This window comes from Gracilinanus agilis, chromosome 3, assembly GCF_016433145.1.
Source record: "Gracilinanus agilis isolate LMUSP501 chromosome 3, AgileGrace, whole genome shotgun sequence".
In the NCBI taxonomy this organism is placed as follows: Eukaryota; Metazoa; Chordata; class Mammalia; order Didelphimorphia; family Didelphidae; genus Gracilinanus; species Gracilinanus agilis.
Genome location: NC_058132.1, coordinates 294748861 through 294770174, shown reverse-complemented (window position 1 = coordinate 294770174; position 21314 = coordinate 294748861). Strand labels below are relative to the sequence as shown.

The 21314-nt window shown below is 35.9% G+C and overlaps 1 protein-coding gene across 1 annotated transcript in view; it reads left to right on the top strand.

Moving 5' to 3' along the window:
• THSD7B (thrombospondin type 1 domain containing 7B) overlaps positions 1 to 21314 on the top strand; it is a 932487-nt gene that overhangs the window by 900060 nt on the left and 11113 nt on the right. Inside the window, exons 21-25 of the mRNA XM_044666609.1 lie at positions 3161 to 3320; positions 9644 to 9817; positions 9935 to 10030; positions 12359 to 12441; positions 16361 to 16553. Coding sequence (XP_044522544.1) covers positions 3161 to 3320; positions 9644 to 9817; positions 9935 to 10030; positions 12359 to 12441; positions 16361 to 16553 — 706 coding nt within the window. The remainder of the gene's footprint in view (positions 1 to 3160; positions 3321 to 9643; positions 9818 to 9934; positions 10031 to 12358; positions 12442 to 16360; positions 16554 to 21314) is intronic.

Sequence of the window (21314 nt, the reverse complement as noted above, 5' to 3'; positions counted from 1 at the left end):
GAGAGAGAGAGAGAGAGAGAGAGAGAGAGAGAGAGAGAGAGAGAGAGAGAGAGAGAGAGAGAGAGAAACAGAGAGAGAGAGAGAGAGAAACAGAGACAGACAGAGAAAGAGAGACAGAGAGAGAGAGAGAGAAAGACAGAGACAGAAAGAGAAATTTTTTTCCATATATATATATTCAAGGTATTATTAGCCATTGAAAATACAAAAAAATTATATAAATCCTTACCTCAAGGAGCTAATATTCTTTTAGAGGTAGGGAGATTTGACATGTAGATAACTAGGTTAGAGCACTGAGACATGAAGTTTGGTCTTTTCTTCAATCATTTTTCACTGCCCAGATCTTTATGACCTCATTTGAGGTTTTCTTGGCAAAGATAATGAAGTGGTTTTCCATTTCCTTCTCTAGCTCATTTTATAAATAAGGAAATTCAAGCAAACAGGATTAAGTGACTTGACCAAGGTCACACAATAAGTATCTAGGTCAGATTTGAACTCAGGAAGACTCCAATCCCAGCATTCTAGCCACTGTGCTACCTAGCTGGCCTGAGTTTGAATTTGACTTCAGATGCTAGCTATGTGATCCTGAGTAAATCAGAAGTTTACAGAGATTAAAGAGATTAAGACCTATGTTTATCTCTGTTTCCTCATCTATAAAACAAGAATAATAATAGCACCTACTTCCCACAGTTGTTGTGATGATTAAATAAAATAATATTGACAAAAGTCCTAAGCACAGTGCCTGGTAGGTATAAATGATATATAAAACTTATTATTATTAATTTGTATAGATAAATTAAAGTAAGTTTAATGGAAGCAAAAGATATCAAAAGAAAAAACACAGATATTTTTTAACATTTTATTTTTGTTACCAATATAATAACCAACAAACACAAACTTTCCAGTATAAAAAGGAGAAAAAAGGAAAATTGAGTTATAAAACCCTGAATTTCTGTCGAATGTGATTCTTTCGAATATGGTTTCTTCTTTAAAACTGTACACTAAGTTTAAAATGTTAATAAAAGTTGTCTTATTTCTGTCCTCTGTGTATATTGGATGTTTTATTCATGTTTTTTCTTTTCTTTTTGAATTTCTATCATTCCCCACTATACAGCCCACACCCAACAGAAATTACCTTATCACATATAGGTATAGGTAGACAGAAAAAAATTGGTTATGTCTTTTCAATGTTTTTTGCATCTCTAGTCCATTAACTGAGACTCAAAGAAGAAAAGGGACACTTTTAGCTGCATAGGTCAAGAAAGGATTCATGGATCAGTTAGCATCTGAGCTGAATTCTGAAGATAAGAACATAAAAGGAAGACATTCAGAGGGACAAGGTTCCAGGCATAGAAAGGGTACCAATGTGAGCATAAAGAACTAGGAATACATTTTGCACAGAGCATAGATTGCACTAAGAATAATAATGTGAAATAAGCCTGAGAGGGTGAGTTGGATCCCAATGGTGGAAGTCCTTAAATGCCACCCATTATCTTTGGAGATCAGAGTAAATGGTATTTAAGGATTTTCACTACTGAGATCCAACTCACCTTCTAAAAGAATTCTGGGTCAATAAAGACTAAGGAAAGGCCACTGGATTTAGCAATTCGGAGTGCAGTTTGAGTAGAATGGTGGGATAGTAAGACAGGATACAAGGGGCTAAGGAGTGAATGAATGAATGGTGAGAAAATGGAAGCCATGAATACTGATGATTGTCTCTACAAATACACAGTGAAAATAAGGGGCAATAAAATATCTTGATTATTTACTAGCATTAGGAGAATATTTCTTAAAGATAAAAGAAACCCATCCCTACAAATGCTTGTAGGTAGTAGTGTAGGAAGCAGGATAAATAAAGAAACATAAAAGCAGAAAAACATAGACAGGCAGACACAGAGAGGATAATGAGCATAGGTAGACACCCAGACAAACTGAAGGATGGAACAGTCAATAAAGTATGTTCCTAAAGAAAATTAGAAAGTCTGGAATAAATGGGATAATTGAGAGGAATTAGTGTTGACATGGAAAATGATCTCTTCCTCTTTTGTCTTTTATTATTGGAGGAAAGGAGTAGAAGATTGGTAAAGGATGTAGAGGGGTCCTGAGATGCAGATAGGGCAGATGAAAGAAAACATGACTGCTCCAAAGTTCTCAGTCAAGTAATAGGTAACATGGGTTTGTTTCTTCAGTTTTCCTCAAAAAAGGTTCAGCAGATTAGGAGTAGGAGCAGGGAAGATGTATGACAGAGGAGATAATCCAGGTCTGAGTATAATATAGCATGAGTAGAGGAAAAACAAGATCTATTGGATTAAATTGTGAACAAGATGATTATAGGGTCAGACTCCAAAAGGAAGAAAAAAAAAAAAACAAATGTTCTGAATCAGGATTACCAGGAGGAGGTGAGAGACTGGAGTTTCTGGCAAGGAAGTTTTATTTTGTTTAAGCTGATGTTGTCTTCTTCGAATAGAATGTAAGCTTCTTAAAGACAGGAAGAATTACATTTTATCTAACAGAGCAATTAGGACAGCACCAAGTAAATTGAAAGTGCTTAATAAACATTTGCTGATTGATTGATTGATCAATTGCTGTGATGTCTTACTATCTGGACTGCCTAATAGAAAAGAGAAAATTGTGCAACTCAGAGGACATGCTGATGTACACTGATTCTTACTGTAGAAAGAAAAGAGCTTTGCGGCCCTAGCAATGTCAGCCTAACCCACAGTACAAGAAACTTAATTCCCTTCCAAAATGTAAACAAAAAAGGTAAAAAGAAATTCATATCCTGTGGTTGAACATGTTCTCATGAGAAGTGATTAGGAATAAGACCATTTTATCACATATAATACCAAGACAAATTCTGTGTGGTTTCCATTTCTAGTCAATTTTGGCAAAATTCCAATGCAAGTCATTATATTCTGACTCTTGAAATTCCCTGGTAGTTTCATTTTCCTACCTCAGCTTCCCTACCAATCCTACCGAGCTGGGCAGCAGTGCTTTGTGCAGAGTTGTGTCAGCAGTTGACAGATGGCTCCCCAGGGAAGGAAGGCTTTGTAAATGTGCAAAGATCTTTGGGATTTTCCCAAGCAAGAGGTGGCAGGAACCGCAAATAGGAGAGAGGCTGATGGCTTGTGGTGGTGCTGATTGTGTAATTAAACTTTCATAGGGTGGAGACTGTGGTGATGGAGTTCAAGTTCGAAACCTCTCCTGTGTGGTCCACAATGCTTCGGCTTCTCCCAATACCAAACAAGTAGAAAATACATTATGTGGAAAGTTGCTCCCCCAAGATAGTGTCCTACAGCTGCCCTGCTCTGTGCCTTGCCCAGGTAAGCAGTCTGAAGCACCGCACATTAATATGCTAATTTTTTTTTACTTTGTGGATAGCAATGGGAAAGCTTTATCTTTTGAAATTTAAAATTCACAGTCATTTCGAAGCTTATCTTTAATTTCAAGTGTCACCCTCTTTCCTATTTCATTACATTTGTGTTTGCATTAAATATACTTATATGAGTGGACAGGAATCACCTCAATCCACTGAGCTCTGACACTTACCAGTTGAGAACATACCTCAATTGTTGTTGGGGGTTTTTTGATGAACAAGGTCTGAGCATTGCTCTAGGTTTGTGCAGAACTCTTCAATGATTAGCTGAGGGTTTTGGCCACACTCTCTGAGACCTGTATAAAACTTTCTAGTTTATTCGAGTGAGAAAGGAGTCGGGAGAGAGTGAACCAGCCAAACCCCTGAAGAAGGATCACTGCAAAAGGAGTTGATGGGGAGGGGAAAAATCCAACTCATCAAAAAGGGTTGAGAGAGTAGCTCGAAAGTATATACTCCATAAATACTGGGGCATGTTTTTATACTGAGAGAAGGTGGCACAGAAAGAAGGTCTAGAAATGTCAGTGAGGAACAAGGCACATAATGGCAGCTTTTGCTAGCTCTGTATATTTAATAATAAAAGAGGTAGAAATTTTGTGTGGCTAAACTGTACTTTTTACTATAGGTTTATAACCAACTTTAGCATAAAATAGTTATTTGGGTCAAATGATCTTCTCTATCTGTGAATTTCTCATTCCTTTCCAGTTGCTTTTGATTTAGATTAAATTGTTATTGTTGTAGGAAAGTGCGTGCTACAGTGTATAGAGTGCTGTGACTGTAGTCAGGAAGATCTAAGATAAAATCTGGCCTCAGGATGATCCTGGGCAAGTCATTTAATCTCTATTTGACTCAGTTCCATCAACTGTAAAATAGAAATAATAACAATACCTCACAGAGTTGTGAGGATAAAATGAGATATTCATAAAGTATAGGACATGGCTTGTCATAGGTGCTATATAAATTTTAATTCCCTTCATCCTTATTATATTGCTATTGCATACCTTTGAAGACTAAATTATTTACACATTTTGAATCTTTAGTAAATACTACTACTATTACTATTACTGGTTCTACTACTATGAGTACTATTGCTATTACTACTAATTGAAAAAGCTTCAATGTATTCCCTCAGCCCAGCCCCTTTGTCTACCAAATAAGGCATAAAAGGCTTATTCTAATATTCATTGTCCCTTAAGATCTGGTTCCAACCTTCAGTTACAGCCTAATTTTGTACTGTTCTTATTCACATATTTTAGATTCCAACTAAACCATGATATTCTTTTGTCCTCTGTTCTCATGCTGCCTCCTTCCATATCCTTGACTTTCTTCCATTACTCCCCATTTCTAGAAGGAACATCTATCCTTCTTTCCCTAACATCTCCATCTGTTGAGGTATTTCCCTCATGTCAAGGTTTTCAACAGAAGTATCACCTTCTCTGTGGAATGTTCAACTTCAAAACCTCTCCTGGATGGTCTGCAACTAACCTTCTGTTCTGTGTGATTCAAGACTCAGCAAAATAATCTCCCCCTTTATGAAGCCTTGTCGAGTTATTACTCCAGCTGGAAATGTTTTCTCCCTCTTCTAATTTTTCATAGCATTTCACCTGAACCTTTCCTTTAAAATTATAAAATCATAGAATTTCAAATCAGGAAGAAACCTGTAAGATTATCTAGCTCAGCCAACATCTGAAGCATGAATCATTTCTACATCATCTCTGATAAGAGATCATTCTATGAAGGCCCATGTACCTCTCAACATTGATTTATCTATCCACTGGTATAGTTTACCAAAGCATCTTAGGTTTCAGTAACACTCTTGGCAATTATACATCTCAGCCCACTTTCCTGCTAGTCTTTCCTAGCAGATTGAACCTCATTTGAAAGCTGTTGCCAATTGTTTGTTATCTTATTCTTAGATGCATAATACTTCAGAGGCTTTCAGAGGTTACTTAATCTAACTCTAAGCCCAAAACATTCCAAAGATCATAGAGCCCTCACTTGAAGACCTCTGATATCTGTGAACTTAATGCCTTTTGAGATAAACCTATTCCACGTTTTGGCTAGCTTTAACTGTTAGGAAGATTTTCTTCATTTCAATCATACCACAACCTGTGTCAGATACTTCTTATCATTATTCCTAATTCTGTCCTTATAAGCAAAATGCAATAAATCTATTCCCTTTTCTTTCAAATACATACATACTTAAATGAATGACATATCCATCCATAAATGTTCTCTCTTATGAAGAAATTTTTTCAGTTCATTCAAATAGAAGTATAAGATAATTTTGAGTCCCCTTATATGATTTTTTTTTACTGACATACTTCCTAAAATATGGTATTCAAAATCTTATACTCTTCTAGATGTGGTCTGACCAAAAGAGACCACACTTTCTTCTTTCTTAACACTATGCTGCCCTAAACTACATCTTTTTTAAGCTATCATCTCTTACTATTGTATAATATGAAATGCCTCAGTATATTTAAATCCACAGATCTATTCACATAATCAATTGTGTAGGCACTTCTCCTCTCTCATTGACATGTACAATAGATTTTTAAATCTAATTTTTGAAAATATCCTTATTACATTTCATTGTATTTGTTTAGGTCTATCATTCTAGCCTGTTGGAAAATTTCAAAAATCCAATTCTAGCCAATATATTATTTGTCTTTTTTATGTTTATATCACATCCCTATTTGTTAGTTATATAATCTATGCCAGTGGTTCCCAAACTTTTTTGGCCTACTGCTCCCTTTCCAGAAAAAATATTACTTAGCCCCCTGGAAATTAATTTTTTTTAAATTTTAATAGCAATTAATAGGAAAGATAAATGCACCTGTGGCCATCACCACCTCCCTGGATTGCTGCAGCACCCACCAGGAGGTAGTAGCACCCATTTTGGGAATCACTGATCTATGCCTTTAAAATATTTAGCAGGAGATCCAAAAACTGATTCTATAGGAGTACTCCACTAGAGTTTTCTTTTTTCACTGAAATAAATCTATTAACATTCATTCAAACAACTCCAGATCCATGTAAGTGAACAGTCTTCTAAATAATATCTTTTCATCTTGTTCACTTGAAAACATATGCCTTGCCCAAATCTAAGAATGTTTTGTTTATTCTACATCCCTCTCCTATGCCCCTAATTTATTAATAAAGAAATTCTTTAAAAGAGATCAAGTTAATCTAGAATGGTATATTATCTCATAGTAATCAGTTTTTCTAAGTATTCTCAAACTATGCCTTTAATTCTACTTTTTTTTTATTTTGCCTGTATCGTTTTTGTTTGTTTTGTATATGCCATGCCTTCCTCTCAAGTTAGGAAATTCTTTAGGATAGATTCAATATTCTATTTTCTTTAGTAATTCCAACACACACACACACACACACACACACACACACAAAATGTACTTTGCAGATAATAGGCCTTTGGTGGGCAATATAGGAAGGAAGGAAGGAAGGAAGGAAGGAAGGAAGGAAGGAAGGAAGGAAGGAAGGAAGGAAGGAAGGAAGGAAAGATTGATTTATTAAGTGACTACAATTGTCTAGGAACTATTCTAAACATCAGAAAAATTCTCTCATTTGTACCTCAAAACAACCTTGTGAAGTAGATGATATTAATATCATTTCACATTTAAGGAAACTGAGTAAAAAAGATGTTAAGTGAGTTACCCAGGATCATATAGGTATTAAATGTCTAAGGTTATATTTATTAAACACCTAATATGCCTGTATGCACTAATTATATAAAGAAACACACACACACACACACACACACACACACACACACACACACACACACACACAAATGTTCTCTGCCCTGAAGAAGCTCACAGTCTAATAGGGAAGAAACATGAAAGCAACTGTTTGTTATAATATATATAGACAGGATACATTAGAGATTGGTATCCTTGACAGTAACAGATGTTAGGAAGTGGAGAGAGTTTTGAAGGAGAGATAATGAAGTCAATTTTGAATATGTTGAATTTAAGATATTTCCTTAGAAATTCATTTTAAGATGTTAGTCTAGATTTTAGGACAAAATTCAGGGTTGGACAAATAGAACAGAGAATAATCATTTTAGAGAAGATGGGATTCATGATCTTATGATCATCAAGCAGAATAGTTTAGAAGGAAAAGAGAAGACAAGAAGAAATTAGAGATAGGAGAAACAAGGAGAAATGAGAGGAGAGGAAAGAAAAGAGGAGAAAATAAAGAGTCCAGCTTAGAACTTTGGGGGATATCCATGGTTTGTGGGAGTGATCTCCATGAAGATTGGTAAAGGATTCAGAAAGAACAGTTCAACAGGAAGAAGAAGCAGGAGAGAGCATTGGTCATAAGATCCTAGAGAGAAGAGAATATCAAAGAGAATAGATTGATAATATAATTCTATAGAGGTCAAAAAGGATGAGCAATAAGAAAGATGAATTAGATTTGGCAATTGAGAAATCATTTGGTAAAGTTTGAAAGAATACTTTTTGGTTAATAATGAGGATGGAGGGACAACTAGGTGGCTCAGTGGATAGGGAGCCACGCCTGGAGATAGGAGGTCCTGAGTTTGAATCTGGGGTACTTCCTAGCTGTATGACTCTGGGCAAATCACTTAACCCAATTGTTGCTCTTCTGCCCTGAAACTAATTCTTAATATCAACTCTAAGAAAGAATACCAGAATTTTTAAAAAATAAATAATGAGCATGGAAACCATACTGCAGAGAGTTGAGAAAAGAATGAGAGCAAAGGAGGTGGAAGTATCTATTGTAGGTGACCTTTTCATGGAGTTTAACCACAAAAGGGAAGAGAGATATGGAATGATAACTAGTGAGTATGGATGAGTCAAATGATATTTTTTTAAGGATGAAGAATACATGGACATCTTTAGAGGAAGTAGAGAAGCAGAGATGTAAGATAAATCAGTTTCTTGATTTGTAAAATGAGGTTAATAATAATATCAATCTCCCAGCATTGTGTGGGGACTAAATAAATTAAGTAATTGTAAAGCATTTAGCACAATATGTGTATGTGTTTGTGTACAAACATATATAGGCATATAGTTTGTGCTATATAAATCTTAGGGTTTTAAAATTATTATTATAATTATTAAACAGCAAAGTTATAATTGTTTTTACACAGAGAGAAAGTAGCATGAAATGCACTTTAAAATACATATTGTAAATCACAAGATAAAGAAGAATAGAATATGTAATTAAAACAAATTCATTCATGAGTAAAAGTAGATCCTGTACCACTGGAGTTGTTAGGGGAACATTGTGGCACTGGTGATGCTGATTTAAAAAAAAAAAAGAAAGAAAGAAAGAAAAAGATTGCTCAGAGAGAACCTGGAAGGAGCAAGCCAAGGAATATTTCAAGTAACTATATATGGCAACATCCAAGTTCACTATTCATGCTAACCAGGCACTAAACTCCGTCACTTTTTCAAAGCTGAAGGTATAAATGTGTTGTCACCATAAAAAGAAATAACAAATTTTAAAATTGTATAATCTTTTAAAAATCTTTCATTTTAGCAGCCTTTATATTTTGGTAGATTGGGGCAAAGCAGGGCCTTACCCTACTTAAAGGCTTTTTTTGTAAGTCTAACCTCTTCATCTATACTTTTAATCTAACCTCCTAAAGTTTTTTCTAGGACTTTTTTTCCCAATCAATCACCATTCTTCCTCATTCATATTCATTATTCCTTCTACAAGTTCCTTCTTCTCAGCTAAAACAAAATCAAGTCTATAAAATATCTATTGAATAAAGACCAAATACCTTAACCTGACACTCAGAGCCCTTCAACAACATTCATTTCTAGATATATTTCATATCACAATTCACATGCTGTTTGCTTCAGCAAAACTGTATAAAATTCATGATTCTTTGAAAGTGATCACCATTTTCCTGTCTCTGCCATTCCCTGTGCCTAGAATGCCCTCACTTCTTGTCTCTATATTTTGAAATTCTATTCATTCTTGAATATCCAAGTTAAATATTATAACTTTTCTGTACCTTAGCTTGCCATCTCCCCTAAGCCAGGAATAGTTTCTCCTTCCTTAGAATTTTAAAGACTCTTTTTTATTTCTCTTATGAATCTATCATGTGCTGTTTCATTTTATCATTTCTGTATAAATTCCTTAGCCTTCTATATTATTATTAGCTTATTGAAGACACTGACAAGTTTTATTCAACTTTGTCTCTTTCTCTCATCACCCAGAATGAATGGTGTTGTGCATGTAGCAGGTGTTTAATAAATGTATTTTTTTTAATTGTAGGTGATTGTCATTTGACAGAATGGTCAGAATGGAGTGCTTGTGAATTAACATGCATTGATGGAAGAAGTTTTGAAACTATGGGCCGCCAATCTCGGTCAAGGACATTCATAATTCAGTCATTTGAAAATCAAGACAGCTGTCCTGAACAGGTGTTAGAAACCCGCCCTTGTACAGGTACTACAATCATTTTTTTGAATTTTTATTTTCATCAGTTCTTGAGTTACTGAGCAATGTTCTTCCTTATGAAAAGGAAATCTAGAATGTAATGGTGATCATCTTATTTACTTTTAGGTGGAAAATGCTATCACTACACATGGAAAACTAGTCTTTGGAGAGACAATGAACGTACGGTCTGGTGCCAGCGCTCAGATGGTATTAACGTCACAGGTATTTCTGCCTAGAATTGATATAGGCACTTTGGGAACTTCTTCAAATGTTGCCTTGGCTTTTACATGGTGGGATGGTAGGGTGGGCTGGGAAAGTGTTAAGTGAAGAGAGGGTTTAATGACTATATTTCTTAAAAATAATAATATTTTATTTCCTCCCAATTACATGCAAAAACAATTTTTAACATTCATACTTTAAAACACTTTCAATCTTAAAATCAATACTAAGTAATTCCAAGGCAGAAGAGTAGTAAAGGCTAAGCAACTGAGGTTAAATGACTTGCCCAGGGTCACGTAGCTAGGAAGTATCTGAGGTCAGATTTGAACCTAGGACCTCCTGTCTCCAGATCTGAATCTCTATCCAATAAGACGCCTAGCTGCCTCATTTTTAAAAATTGAGTTTAAATTCTCTCCCTACTTCCCACTCTTTCTCCATTCCTTCCTCCATCCCCCCGGCCCCACAAGATGATAAGCAATCACTTTAATGGCAATATTATAGCTTATTGCTATAGTAAAATAACTTTGGGTGCTATTAAAAATAGTATTGGTGGGGCAGCTGGGTAGCTCAGTGGAGTGAGAGTCAGGCCTAGAGACAGGAGGTCCTAGGTTCAAAGCTGGCCTCAGCCACTCCCCAGCTGTGTGACCCTGGGTAGGTCACTTGACCCCCATTGCCCACCCTTACCAATCTTCCACCTATGAGACAATATACCAAAGTACAAGGGTTAAAAAAAAATAGTATTGGTGATATATCTGCATTTCTCTTTGGCAAATTGAATTAGAACTTTGTATAAGTCAAATATCAAAATTTGCTATTTTAGGGAAATAATGTATTATGGCTAAAAATTCAGAACCTTATTTTCAAAAAGAAAAATAAGCTGAAATAAAGAGAACATCTACTCATCCCCCCCTTTTTTTGGAGTATCATTGAATGAAAAAGTTAGAAAATGCAAATTCATAGTTATTGGCCAATATATGTCCCCTTTTATTTGAAGTCATAGAATTTAGAGTTGGATAGCACCTCAAAGACTACTGAGTCCAATCCCCCTCTTTGTACAAATGAGGAAACTGGGACCCAAAGAGTTTAATTGATTTGTCCAAAGCCATATAGATCCTAATAATCAGTAGAGCTTCAAAGTGAATGTGTGTACTCTGATTCCAAATTGACACACATATGACACTTAATGCGTGTTTGGTGGTAACTGCGTTACCTACTTGGAAATGGAGGGAGAAAAAAATAGAAAACTAATTCAGTTTTCATTATATGGAAGACTCAAATATTCAGTCTCAGCCTTGATTGCATACAGTGATTCTATATAGTGTAGAACAAATTATTTGCTCCTTGGCTATCTTCTAAATAGTTAAGTATTAAAGTGGATAAAAGCACTGGAATTAAAGTTAGGAAGACCTGAGTTCAAACCTGATCCCTGAGCTTTGTTACCTGAGGGAAGATTCTTAACTTCTGACTACCTCAATTTCTTCTATTATAAAATGGGGGAAATAATAGCACCTACCTCAAAGGGTTGTCAAGAAGGAAAAAAACGCTTAGCACAATACATGGCAAATAATATAGTACGTGCTTAATAAGTACTTGTTCCCTTTTCATTTCTCCTTTCCTTTCCCTCCTTCCAATTCTGAAATCCTATGATCCTAAGACTATGTTGTTTTTAAATAACAAGTATATATTTAATTAACATATACTTACATATTGTATTTAATTAAGAAGAGCCTAAGGATCCAGTCATTGATTTCATGCCTTAACCAGACCCATGGAGCCAGAGCCAAAAAATGTAAAGGGTCCAAGGATCCATCCCCCTGAAAATCTGTCACTGAAATATATTATTTGATGGTCAAGTGTGGCAGTATCATCAAAATCTAGTCATCATTTCTAGAAATGTATTTACTGCATCAACCCTAGTGCCTGACTATTGTGATATGTTTTAAGGAATACATGGGAATATAGGTAGATTGAATATGAAATGGAAAGCTATTCCTGACCCTATAGCCAAATGAGATTTTCTCAAGTCTTCTAATAGTGTGGTATATAGATTTTACCTTAAATCATGCCTGTGAGGGAGAATTGCACTGCCTATTAATTGGTTTTCAACTGTTTGGCATTTTAACTACACTGTAAGCATAACTTTACAATAAAATCCCTCAGTTCATGAACAGTAGACTCTAAGTTAATAACTCATGGACCCTGCCCCTGGTGTTTGCATTCACATTTGATAATAACCTTCCTGAAATGGCTTAAAAGAGGGAGGGGAAAGAAAAGATATTCGAATCCGGCTGTTAAAGAAATCCCCAAATGATGTCAAGGTTTTCTTTCTAGGGGGCTGCTCTGTTCAGTCACGACCTGCTTCAATAAGGCAATGTAATCCAGCCTGCAGAAAACCTTTCTCCTACTGTACACAGGTGAGTCAGAAGCCTTAAAAAAAAAGACAGCATAATTCCTCCAAATCAAAGCTGTCAGATGATCTTCCCCAGTCTGATGGTGTTAGCCCGAGTCTTGTGTGGGCATGATACCATCTAGAGGAGTGTGTAGGAGTGAACTGAGCTGCAGAGGAATGATTTTCTATTGGACTAAAGACTACAGCATTTTTCTATCCATGTGCTGGTTTCAGAATTTGCCTTCCAGGCTTCTAATTTATATTAAATCCAATTAGTAATTTTTTCATCACTCCAAATTTTAGCCTACCAACTACATCTGATCTATTTATATTGAAAGATAGTATAAATGTACACGTTCATAATTTCTTAAAGTCATTCATTGGAATTGATTACATTGATAGCATGAGGTTATTTTTCATTCCTTCTTAGTTTCAGTGGGAAATATAAATCTTTGAAGTAGGATTTTTTCCCCTTGGGGCTTATAACAAAATGTATAATAAACTCTACTCAATTGTAGTTCTGGTATTTTCTAGCAACTGGTCTATGTAATAGGAAAGTGGTTTTGAATTTTGTTGTACCTTATAAAAGAAATGTGTTTCTTAAAATGATTTGCTAAAAAAAAAAAAGCAAAAGATCGATTGTATTTTATACTTGGGTTTTTCCAATGGGGATTAGCCTTGGAATAGATTTCAGTGACCAAGGTTGAACCTCCAAACAGCAAGACCTCAATAAGATAGTATCAGTGTTTTCAAAGTCATATTTTTTGTGAAGTTACTGCCCTCTCCCAGCCCTAGAATTACCCTGTCCTTTAATAAAACATAAGAGAATATGAGCCTGATCAATTAAAATCTTTTTTCTCTGGCTATAGGCACGTTTGGCTGCATATCTTCCATACTCATGCTCCATAATTCTGCTTTTCCTTGAGACTGACAAGAGATATATCTTGGAAGGATGACTTTAATTAGCTGAGCCTCTACCACTTTTCCTAATTAAGTCTCTCTATTGAATGTCCTATGATATCCTAAATTAAAACTGTGAAATATCATCACACGAGTTGGTTTATATTCCATACTAATTACCTGGGAGAAATTGCTGATTACATAGCACCAACATATTTTCCTTGAGCTTTTTAATGCTCTCTATTTTTCTGAAAGCCAGTTACACTTGATGCATCCCTGTTTGGTTTGCATGCTTGTTAAGTCCCCAAATATGTGTATAACAATTGGTTACCTAAAAGGGATGAGTTGATTTAGATTTATTTGAATGGATAGTAATGCATTTAGAATATACAAAGTACTATTTCCAGGTTCTGCCTTCTTTAATACATTCTCTACTCAGGTGACAAAATAATCTTTCTGAGGCCTAGGGTTGATTATGTCACTTTATTACTCAAAATCCCTCATTGGTTTCCTGCTGTATTGAGGCTAAAGTAAAAATGTCTCGCCTTTAGTATAAGTCCTCTATAGTCTGATGCCAACTTGCCATTCCACACTTATATTGCCTTCTAAATGCTATCTAACCTAGTTGCCTTTACTTCCTCTTATTCCACTCACTTCTTACTCTCTTGAAATGGTGCTTTCATCCCATACTATTCAATTGAAACAGCTCCCTTCAAAGTTAACAATGACTATGTAATTAATTACTAGTTTTACTTCCTTAACTCTCAACATCTATGAAATCTCTGCAGTATTTGATAGCATTAACTACTACCCCTTCCTAAATTTATATAACATTACCCTTCAACTGGTTGGATATCTCCTTTGCTAGTTATAGGTATAACTCAAGATTTTTGTCCTTAGACCTCTCCTTTCTATCCCCACTCTCTCTTAATAATGCCATCCGCTCATAAGAGTTCAATAATCTGCCTGGCAAGAATTCTCAAATCTACATCATAGAACTACCTCATCTGTCTCCCGGATTCTAATCCTGAATAGCCATCAGCTGTCTATTGGAGAGTCCACCTGGATGTTCCAAAAGCATCTTAAACTCAAAACATCTTTTTTAAAAAGTCATTTTATTTCCCTCAAAACATATCCCTCTTCCGGAGTGCCTATTTCTGTCAAAATCATCACTGTACATTAGGTCTTCCAGGTTCACAATGTCAGAGTTATCCTTAACTCTTACATATCTAGTCACCTACCTCACCTTCTGTCCAATCAGTTATCAACTCTCTGTGCCTAAATTCCTTCATCTATAAAATGAGAAGTTTGAAATAGATGGGTCTCTCGGGTTTCTTCCAGGTAGATATTTGTGATCCAGTTATTCTGTTGATTTTATTTCCACATCTCACATCCATTCTCTTTTTCCACTAATGCATCAGTATTTAGATAATATGCTCATAAATGGCCTCCTGATTTCCAATCTATCCTCCACACAACTACTAAATAGATATGCCGAAAGCATAGATCTGCCCATGTGACTCCCTAATGCAAGAAGCTTTAATGAATCCCTATTGCCACTGAAATATAGTATTTTTTTCTGAGTTTGTCATTTAAAGTCCTTCACAATATGGTTTCAACCTTCTTTTTTTTTTCTAGGAAAAAAAGTGGCATCATTAGCTCCTCATACCCTCTGTGTTCTAGCTAAACTAGACTGGTATCACATTCCATTTCACCTCTCATCTCTGTCACTTTGCACAGACTGTGTCCCCAATGCCTGAATTGCTTTCCCTCCTCATTTCCATCCCTGGCTTCTTTCAAGGAAGTTTTTCTAAATCTCTCTCCCAATTCAATTTGTTAGTATTCTCACAACTGAAGTTGCATTGTTTTTTCTTACCTATGTGTGTATTGTTTTGCTAGGAGAAAGTAAGCTCCTTAAGTCAGAAAATGACTTTTTTTTTTCTATTTCTGTATCCCTAGAACATAGATAACATGATGGGAGATTATAACATGTTTGTGAAATTGATAACCAACTATTCTGACTTAGGCTTCTAGTCAGTCTCACTAGTCAAGATGGTGTTCCCGAAAGTGTTCAATGCACTTTTTTTTCTCCTTTGCATGTTGAATGAATAGTGAGCATGATGCTGGTGAAGATTCAAGAAATGGGAGTTTGGCATAGGGATTGGGAGCATTTCTACTGAAAATAGGGCGAGATATTGAGCTCAACTCGCAGCAAGGGGGATTTGGGTTAGACATTAAAAAGAATGCCCTGGGATGGTTGTAAACCTCCCAGGAAACAGAGGGAGGTGGACTACCGAGCTTTATAATTCTTTGATTCCATTTCCAACTGCCTTGGTCAGGGCTACGAATTTGGAAAGCCATTTCTTTTTTTATTCCCTCATGCCATGGGACTGCTAAGTACACTGACTCCTCACCAATACAGTGTGTGTTAGGCAGTCAGCACCATTTAGAAGTGCTGACTGTTCAATGCGGCACTGGATGCCCTAGGGACAGAGGAGGCAGTATACCTCAAAGGAGCTTATAACTTAAAGGGGAACTCAGTATATACTCACAAGGAAAAAAGGCCACAGAGGCCCTGCAAAGGAGATAGGCTACAATTGTGTTCAGCTTTTCTTATCTGTATAAGTGCTGCTGGGATGCTGGAGTGAATAAATGGCATGATCAGAGGCAGCAAGGATTAATCCCCAAAGGCTCCTGTGGACCCAGGAGCTGAATGGCTGTTTACAAAGACTTTCAGCATGTTAGGAAAAGAAATAATGTTAATGCCTTACATTTACAGTGAATTATGGTTTTATGTTCTGCAGGTGGAATAACCATGGCCACCTTTGAAAACCTGGCCATGTTTATTCTAGAAGTTGACTTTGGTATTTGAAAAAAATAGAGCATATTTATTAAATTTCAACCTTATTGGCAAAACAAGTGCTTAAACTCTTAGGTTGCCAGAGCAAGTAGATCATATCTTAAGTGATTTCTATATTTATTTAATTTATTCTAGTTTTAGCTGTACAACTGGTTTTGCAATCATAATTATTTTTATGATGCAGGGTGGAGTCTGTGGCTGTGAGAAAGGCTATACTGAGATAATGAGATCAGATGGTTTCTTGGATTACTGTGTTAAAATCCCAGGCTCAGAGGATAAAAAAGCAGATGTTAAAAATATTGCAGCAAAGAACAGACCTGTGAATTCAAAAATACATGATATTTTCAAAGGATGGTCTCTTCAACCATTTGATCCAGGTAAGTCTTAATTATTGACTAAGAATGTATTTTTCCCTCTTGTTCAAGTAGATTTTGTGACTACTATCTCTAACATGTTTGATTCACAATATGAACATGTGAAGGGAAGAGGTGACCAAAGTCCACATACATTTCCACTTAGGTTCAAGGAACATTAAGTTAAAAGATCAGGACAGAACTAGGTAAGAAATTTAGGAAAGTAGATTTTGGCTTAATTTAATAATGAAGGAAAACATGATGATGGTTAGAACTTCATAGAAAGGAAAAAGCTTTCTTATGAAACTCATATTTTTCCCTCACTGGAAATATTCAAGTACAAGTTGGATGTACATTTGTCAAGGATGGACAGGACACAAAGGATGGACTACATGTCTTCTGATATGTTGTTATGAATATATATGGGTAATTATGCCCTCTCTTTGTTTTATGACTCAAAATGGAAGGACAAAGAATAAACCAGGGATCTGACGGTCCACTGGCAAACACCATAAGCCATGAATGAGATCTATACCATAAGGCAAACCCTCAAGAGAAGGAAAAGGAAAAATAAGACCTCTTAAGAGGAGACATAGTGACCCTAGGATACTGATAAGAGTCTGTGTTTGAGGAGGATTTCTTACCCAGGGGCAAAGAACTCATGCCATCCATTATTTGGAAGCATCCTATTTTAATGAATTTGCCAAAACAGGTACTCTTGTTTCTAACAAAATAACATAACTGTTGTCATCATTCTCTAAATTAAGCTGTATGAAAGGAGTCTCAGGCATTCTGAATTAATTATGATTCTATGGAGGGTAGAGGGAAGGGTAGAAATGGAAGAAGAAGCAATAACTCCCTCATACCCTCCAGTTCCATTTATTTGACATTTTCCATATTCCTCAGAGTATGAGTTATTGAGAATATGGAGTATTGATACTTTATGAGGTACTGTGATAGTGTTCTAAAGGAGAATGAAACACCTTTACACCATGAAATAATTTCTCAATGTTAGTCTTTTGTTTCTCTTCTTCTAGATTGTCCTTGCCTTTGTTTTTGCATTTCCAATCTATTCTCTTTCGTTTCTTTGGTGTGACTTGCCATTATGCATAAAATCACTTTCACTCTGATTAGAAGGAAAATGCTTGACATAAATCAGCTCTCAGTGAGGAGAAGGCCACCTGATCTTCTAGTACCTTTTCAATGAGGCACTCCATTATTTCTTAGTGACTCCACAGCAGAAAGAAAAGTAGTTTTCATGTCAAAGGACCAGGGTTCAAATATGACTTAAACATCTATTATCTGTGAGATCTCAAGCAATTCATTTAAGCTCCCTGGGATTCAGTTCACTTATCTCTAAATATAGTATTAGACTAGATGTCCAATAAACATCCCTTGAAAGCATGGATTGGATTGTTTCTATTTTATATTGAATGGCTAGCAGGTTGTCTAATACATGATGAGTAATTTGAGATTAATTTCAAAAGCAGAATTCATTGCCCTTCTCCTCAAACTCTTTCCTCTTATGGACTTCCTATTTCTGATGAGGGTTCCACCAAGATTTCAGACACCTAGATATAATTTCATTATCAGTTCCAACTTCTCACTCTCTCTCACCCCATCTAATCACTGGAGTACCACATCTTGCCTTCATCTCCTCTCTCCTAATGTAGCTATCAGTTTAGTTTAGTCTTTTGTTACCTCTAGCTAAAACTACTACAATGGCCTCCTGGTTGGCCTTCCTACTTCAAATCTTTCTCCTCTACAGTCCATCCTTAATATGGCTGACAAATTAATTTACCTAATTTACCTAATACATAGATCTGATCATGTTACTACCATATTGGGTCAGCTCATCAACTCCAGTGATTCCTCAATGCCTCCAAGATCAAATTACTCCATTAACTGTCCCCAAACAGCTTTTCCAACTTTATCCCATGTAATTTCCCTCTGTGCCCACCATGGATGACCCAGCCAGGCTGACCTCCAGTCTGTTCCTCATACTGGATAATCTGTCTCCTATTTTTTTGCCAAGAATACCGTCCTCCTTACTTCCTTCTCTTAGAATCCCTGGTTTCCTTCATAGCACAAGTATTACCGTCTTTTTTTATCTCTCAGAGAAGATTATCTTCTCTGTCACACTTTTTCTTCTCCCTTCAATAACTAGTGCCTCCCCATTCTTTAAATCACCATAAGTCTAATTTATATGTGCCCATCCTTTTGTGTTGTATGCATTGGTTAGACTGCAAACTACCAAAGGGAGATGTGGTAAAAATTTTCTTAAGAATAATCACTTTTAGATAAATAGTCAAATTCTCTAAGCCATGTAATTATTTGGATTTTATTGGAAGAGAGCCAAGTCCTCCACAAAGCTGGACACCCCTGTTCTAAGACCAGAAGACTCAGAGAACTGGGAGGAACTATCTTGTATACCCTTAGAGTAAGATTCTGATTTTTCCATACAAGTACACAAAATTATCACAAGATCAATCATGCCTTCCAAGGTCAGTCACCCAATAACAACCCTCATTGGTCAGTTCATCTAGGAAACAATCCATATTCTTCCATAGGTTAGGTCATGTAGGAAATGCCCCTTATTTGGAGAGAGAGAGATCTTCTGATCGTCTTTTGACCATTACCTAAGTGTCACTTGATGGTTATCTGGGGGAAGAAGGATGTCATTTGGGCTAAGAGTGGGTGGTGATTAGTGGTACCAAGTTCTCAAGTAAAGGTCATATAATGGATCACAAGTTAGGGTGCTTGATATAGCAGCATTGAAAGGTGGGGCTGGCACTAAGGCCTTGCAGAAGCAGTTATTTCCTTAATCCATAACCTTAATACTTACACCAGAATGTTCACAAAAGCCTGCTAAAATTCATGACTTATGCTAATTACAATTATGATTATCTTGGGACTACTGATAACATTAAAATCTAATCTTCATATTAGGGGGTAGGGATCTTTTTTTATCTCTCAGAGAAGATTGTTTCTTTTATCTTAGTTTCCCTATCATCTAACACAGTGCATGGCACACAGTGGATGTCTAATAAATTACTAATTTGCTTGTTGTTTGATTGGTTGGGTTAAATGTTCTGAGGCTTCTGTGATCCCTTCTAGGTCTAGGTCTGTAATCTAATGATACAGCAATAACTGGAGACTTAAGCAAGAGAGTTGTGATATTAAGAGGACCAAGTTCCCATCACTACTTTCAGGCTATTTTATGATAAAGAACTAGGGTGGAGATTTTGAACTGAAAGTGGACATGAGAGTCAATATTATGAATAACATGATCAGTTATCCAAAAAATACTAGCTGGCACTGATAGCAAAGACCTCAAAATATCTGTTTTTGTTTTTGCTTTTGTTTTTTTTTTTACTTCTTTCAGTTGTTTATATTGAGAACATCCGATCTATTTATCCTTCCTTATCTGAATCCCTTATCTGAAACCAATACTTCTGTTATCTACCCATATTTCTAGTGCAGGCTAAGAAGGCCCAATCAGTTGGCCTGAGCCTTTGGAAACAAGACCAACACTGGTACTGAACTATTCCAGGGGTCTGATGTAGACACAGCTCAGATCTCTACTAATTATCTCTAGGCAACATAGTGAGGCATTTATGAACCCAGATTCCTAAAAACATTACTGGAGGTATGTGAAAAATTCTGCTAAATTGTTGAATAATAAATAAGGAAAGATGGATACCCAAGGATTATATTTTCTCCCAATGGTGAACTTAAAATTGGGTGATAGATGATCTCATCATTAATGTTTCAAAGGACTCAGAATCAAAGGTTTGTTAAAAATTTCATGACCTTGGAAAACTAGTTACTTAGCAAGCCCTCATTCCAAAAACTGCTTAAGGTTTGAAAATGTTCTGGAAAGGAACAACTGAAATAGATAGGCAGAGTACAATCAGAACTGATTGGGCTTTTATTCAAAGCAAGTGCTGTTTGCTATAAATTTGATTGTTTTTCATTTCACAGAAGACAAAATGAGGAGGATGATGTGTGTATCTTGGAACTCTACTTAATTATACTCATGCAATATAATAGAACTGTCTATATACACAAATTAGCATGCATAATGCAATTCTTTTGGCATTCTCTTGCATTATCTGTTTTGGTCAAGTGCTGTGCCTCATTTGTTATGCATCAATTATGTGGACACAGGCTAAACTGTTTAATTGCCAGAAATGGTTAAGTTGCTGGATGGTCTATAATTCTTTATATCTTGTAATAAAAAGAAGCAACAACTCATCACACACACACACACACACACACACACACACACACACACACGACTTTCTACAGTTTTCAAAGTTCTCCCATGATGATCAAATGAGTTCGGCAGTATACATACACTATCCCCAAAGTCTTAATGTAATTTAAGCTTTATTAAGCTTTTGAGACACTGTATTTTTATCCTTATTTTACAAAACCAGGCAATCAAGTCTCAAACAGAATTAAGGAACTTGACCATATTTATGTACCTTGTAACTGTCAAAGCCAAAATTAGAAACCAAATCGACTAATTCTATGTAGTCAAGTGTGCTCTTTATCCTATTCTTCACTCATACATCAAGGCATGTATAACGTGAACAGTAAAATCTAGAGTTCCATTTTAGTTTTATTTGCCTTTTGATATTTTTTCCATCATCAGATCTGCTCAAACATACACAAATGGAATATAAATGAAATTGCTTCTACAAAATTGGTGCAAAAAATTTGGAGTGTAAATAACCATACATCATAGCAAGAAGTAAATTTGGTGCATTCAGGGAAGTG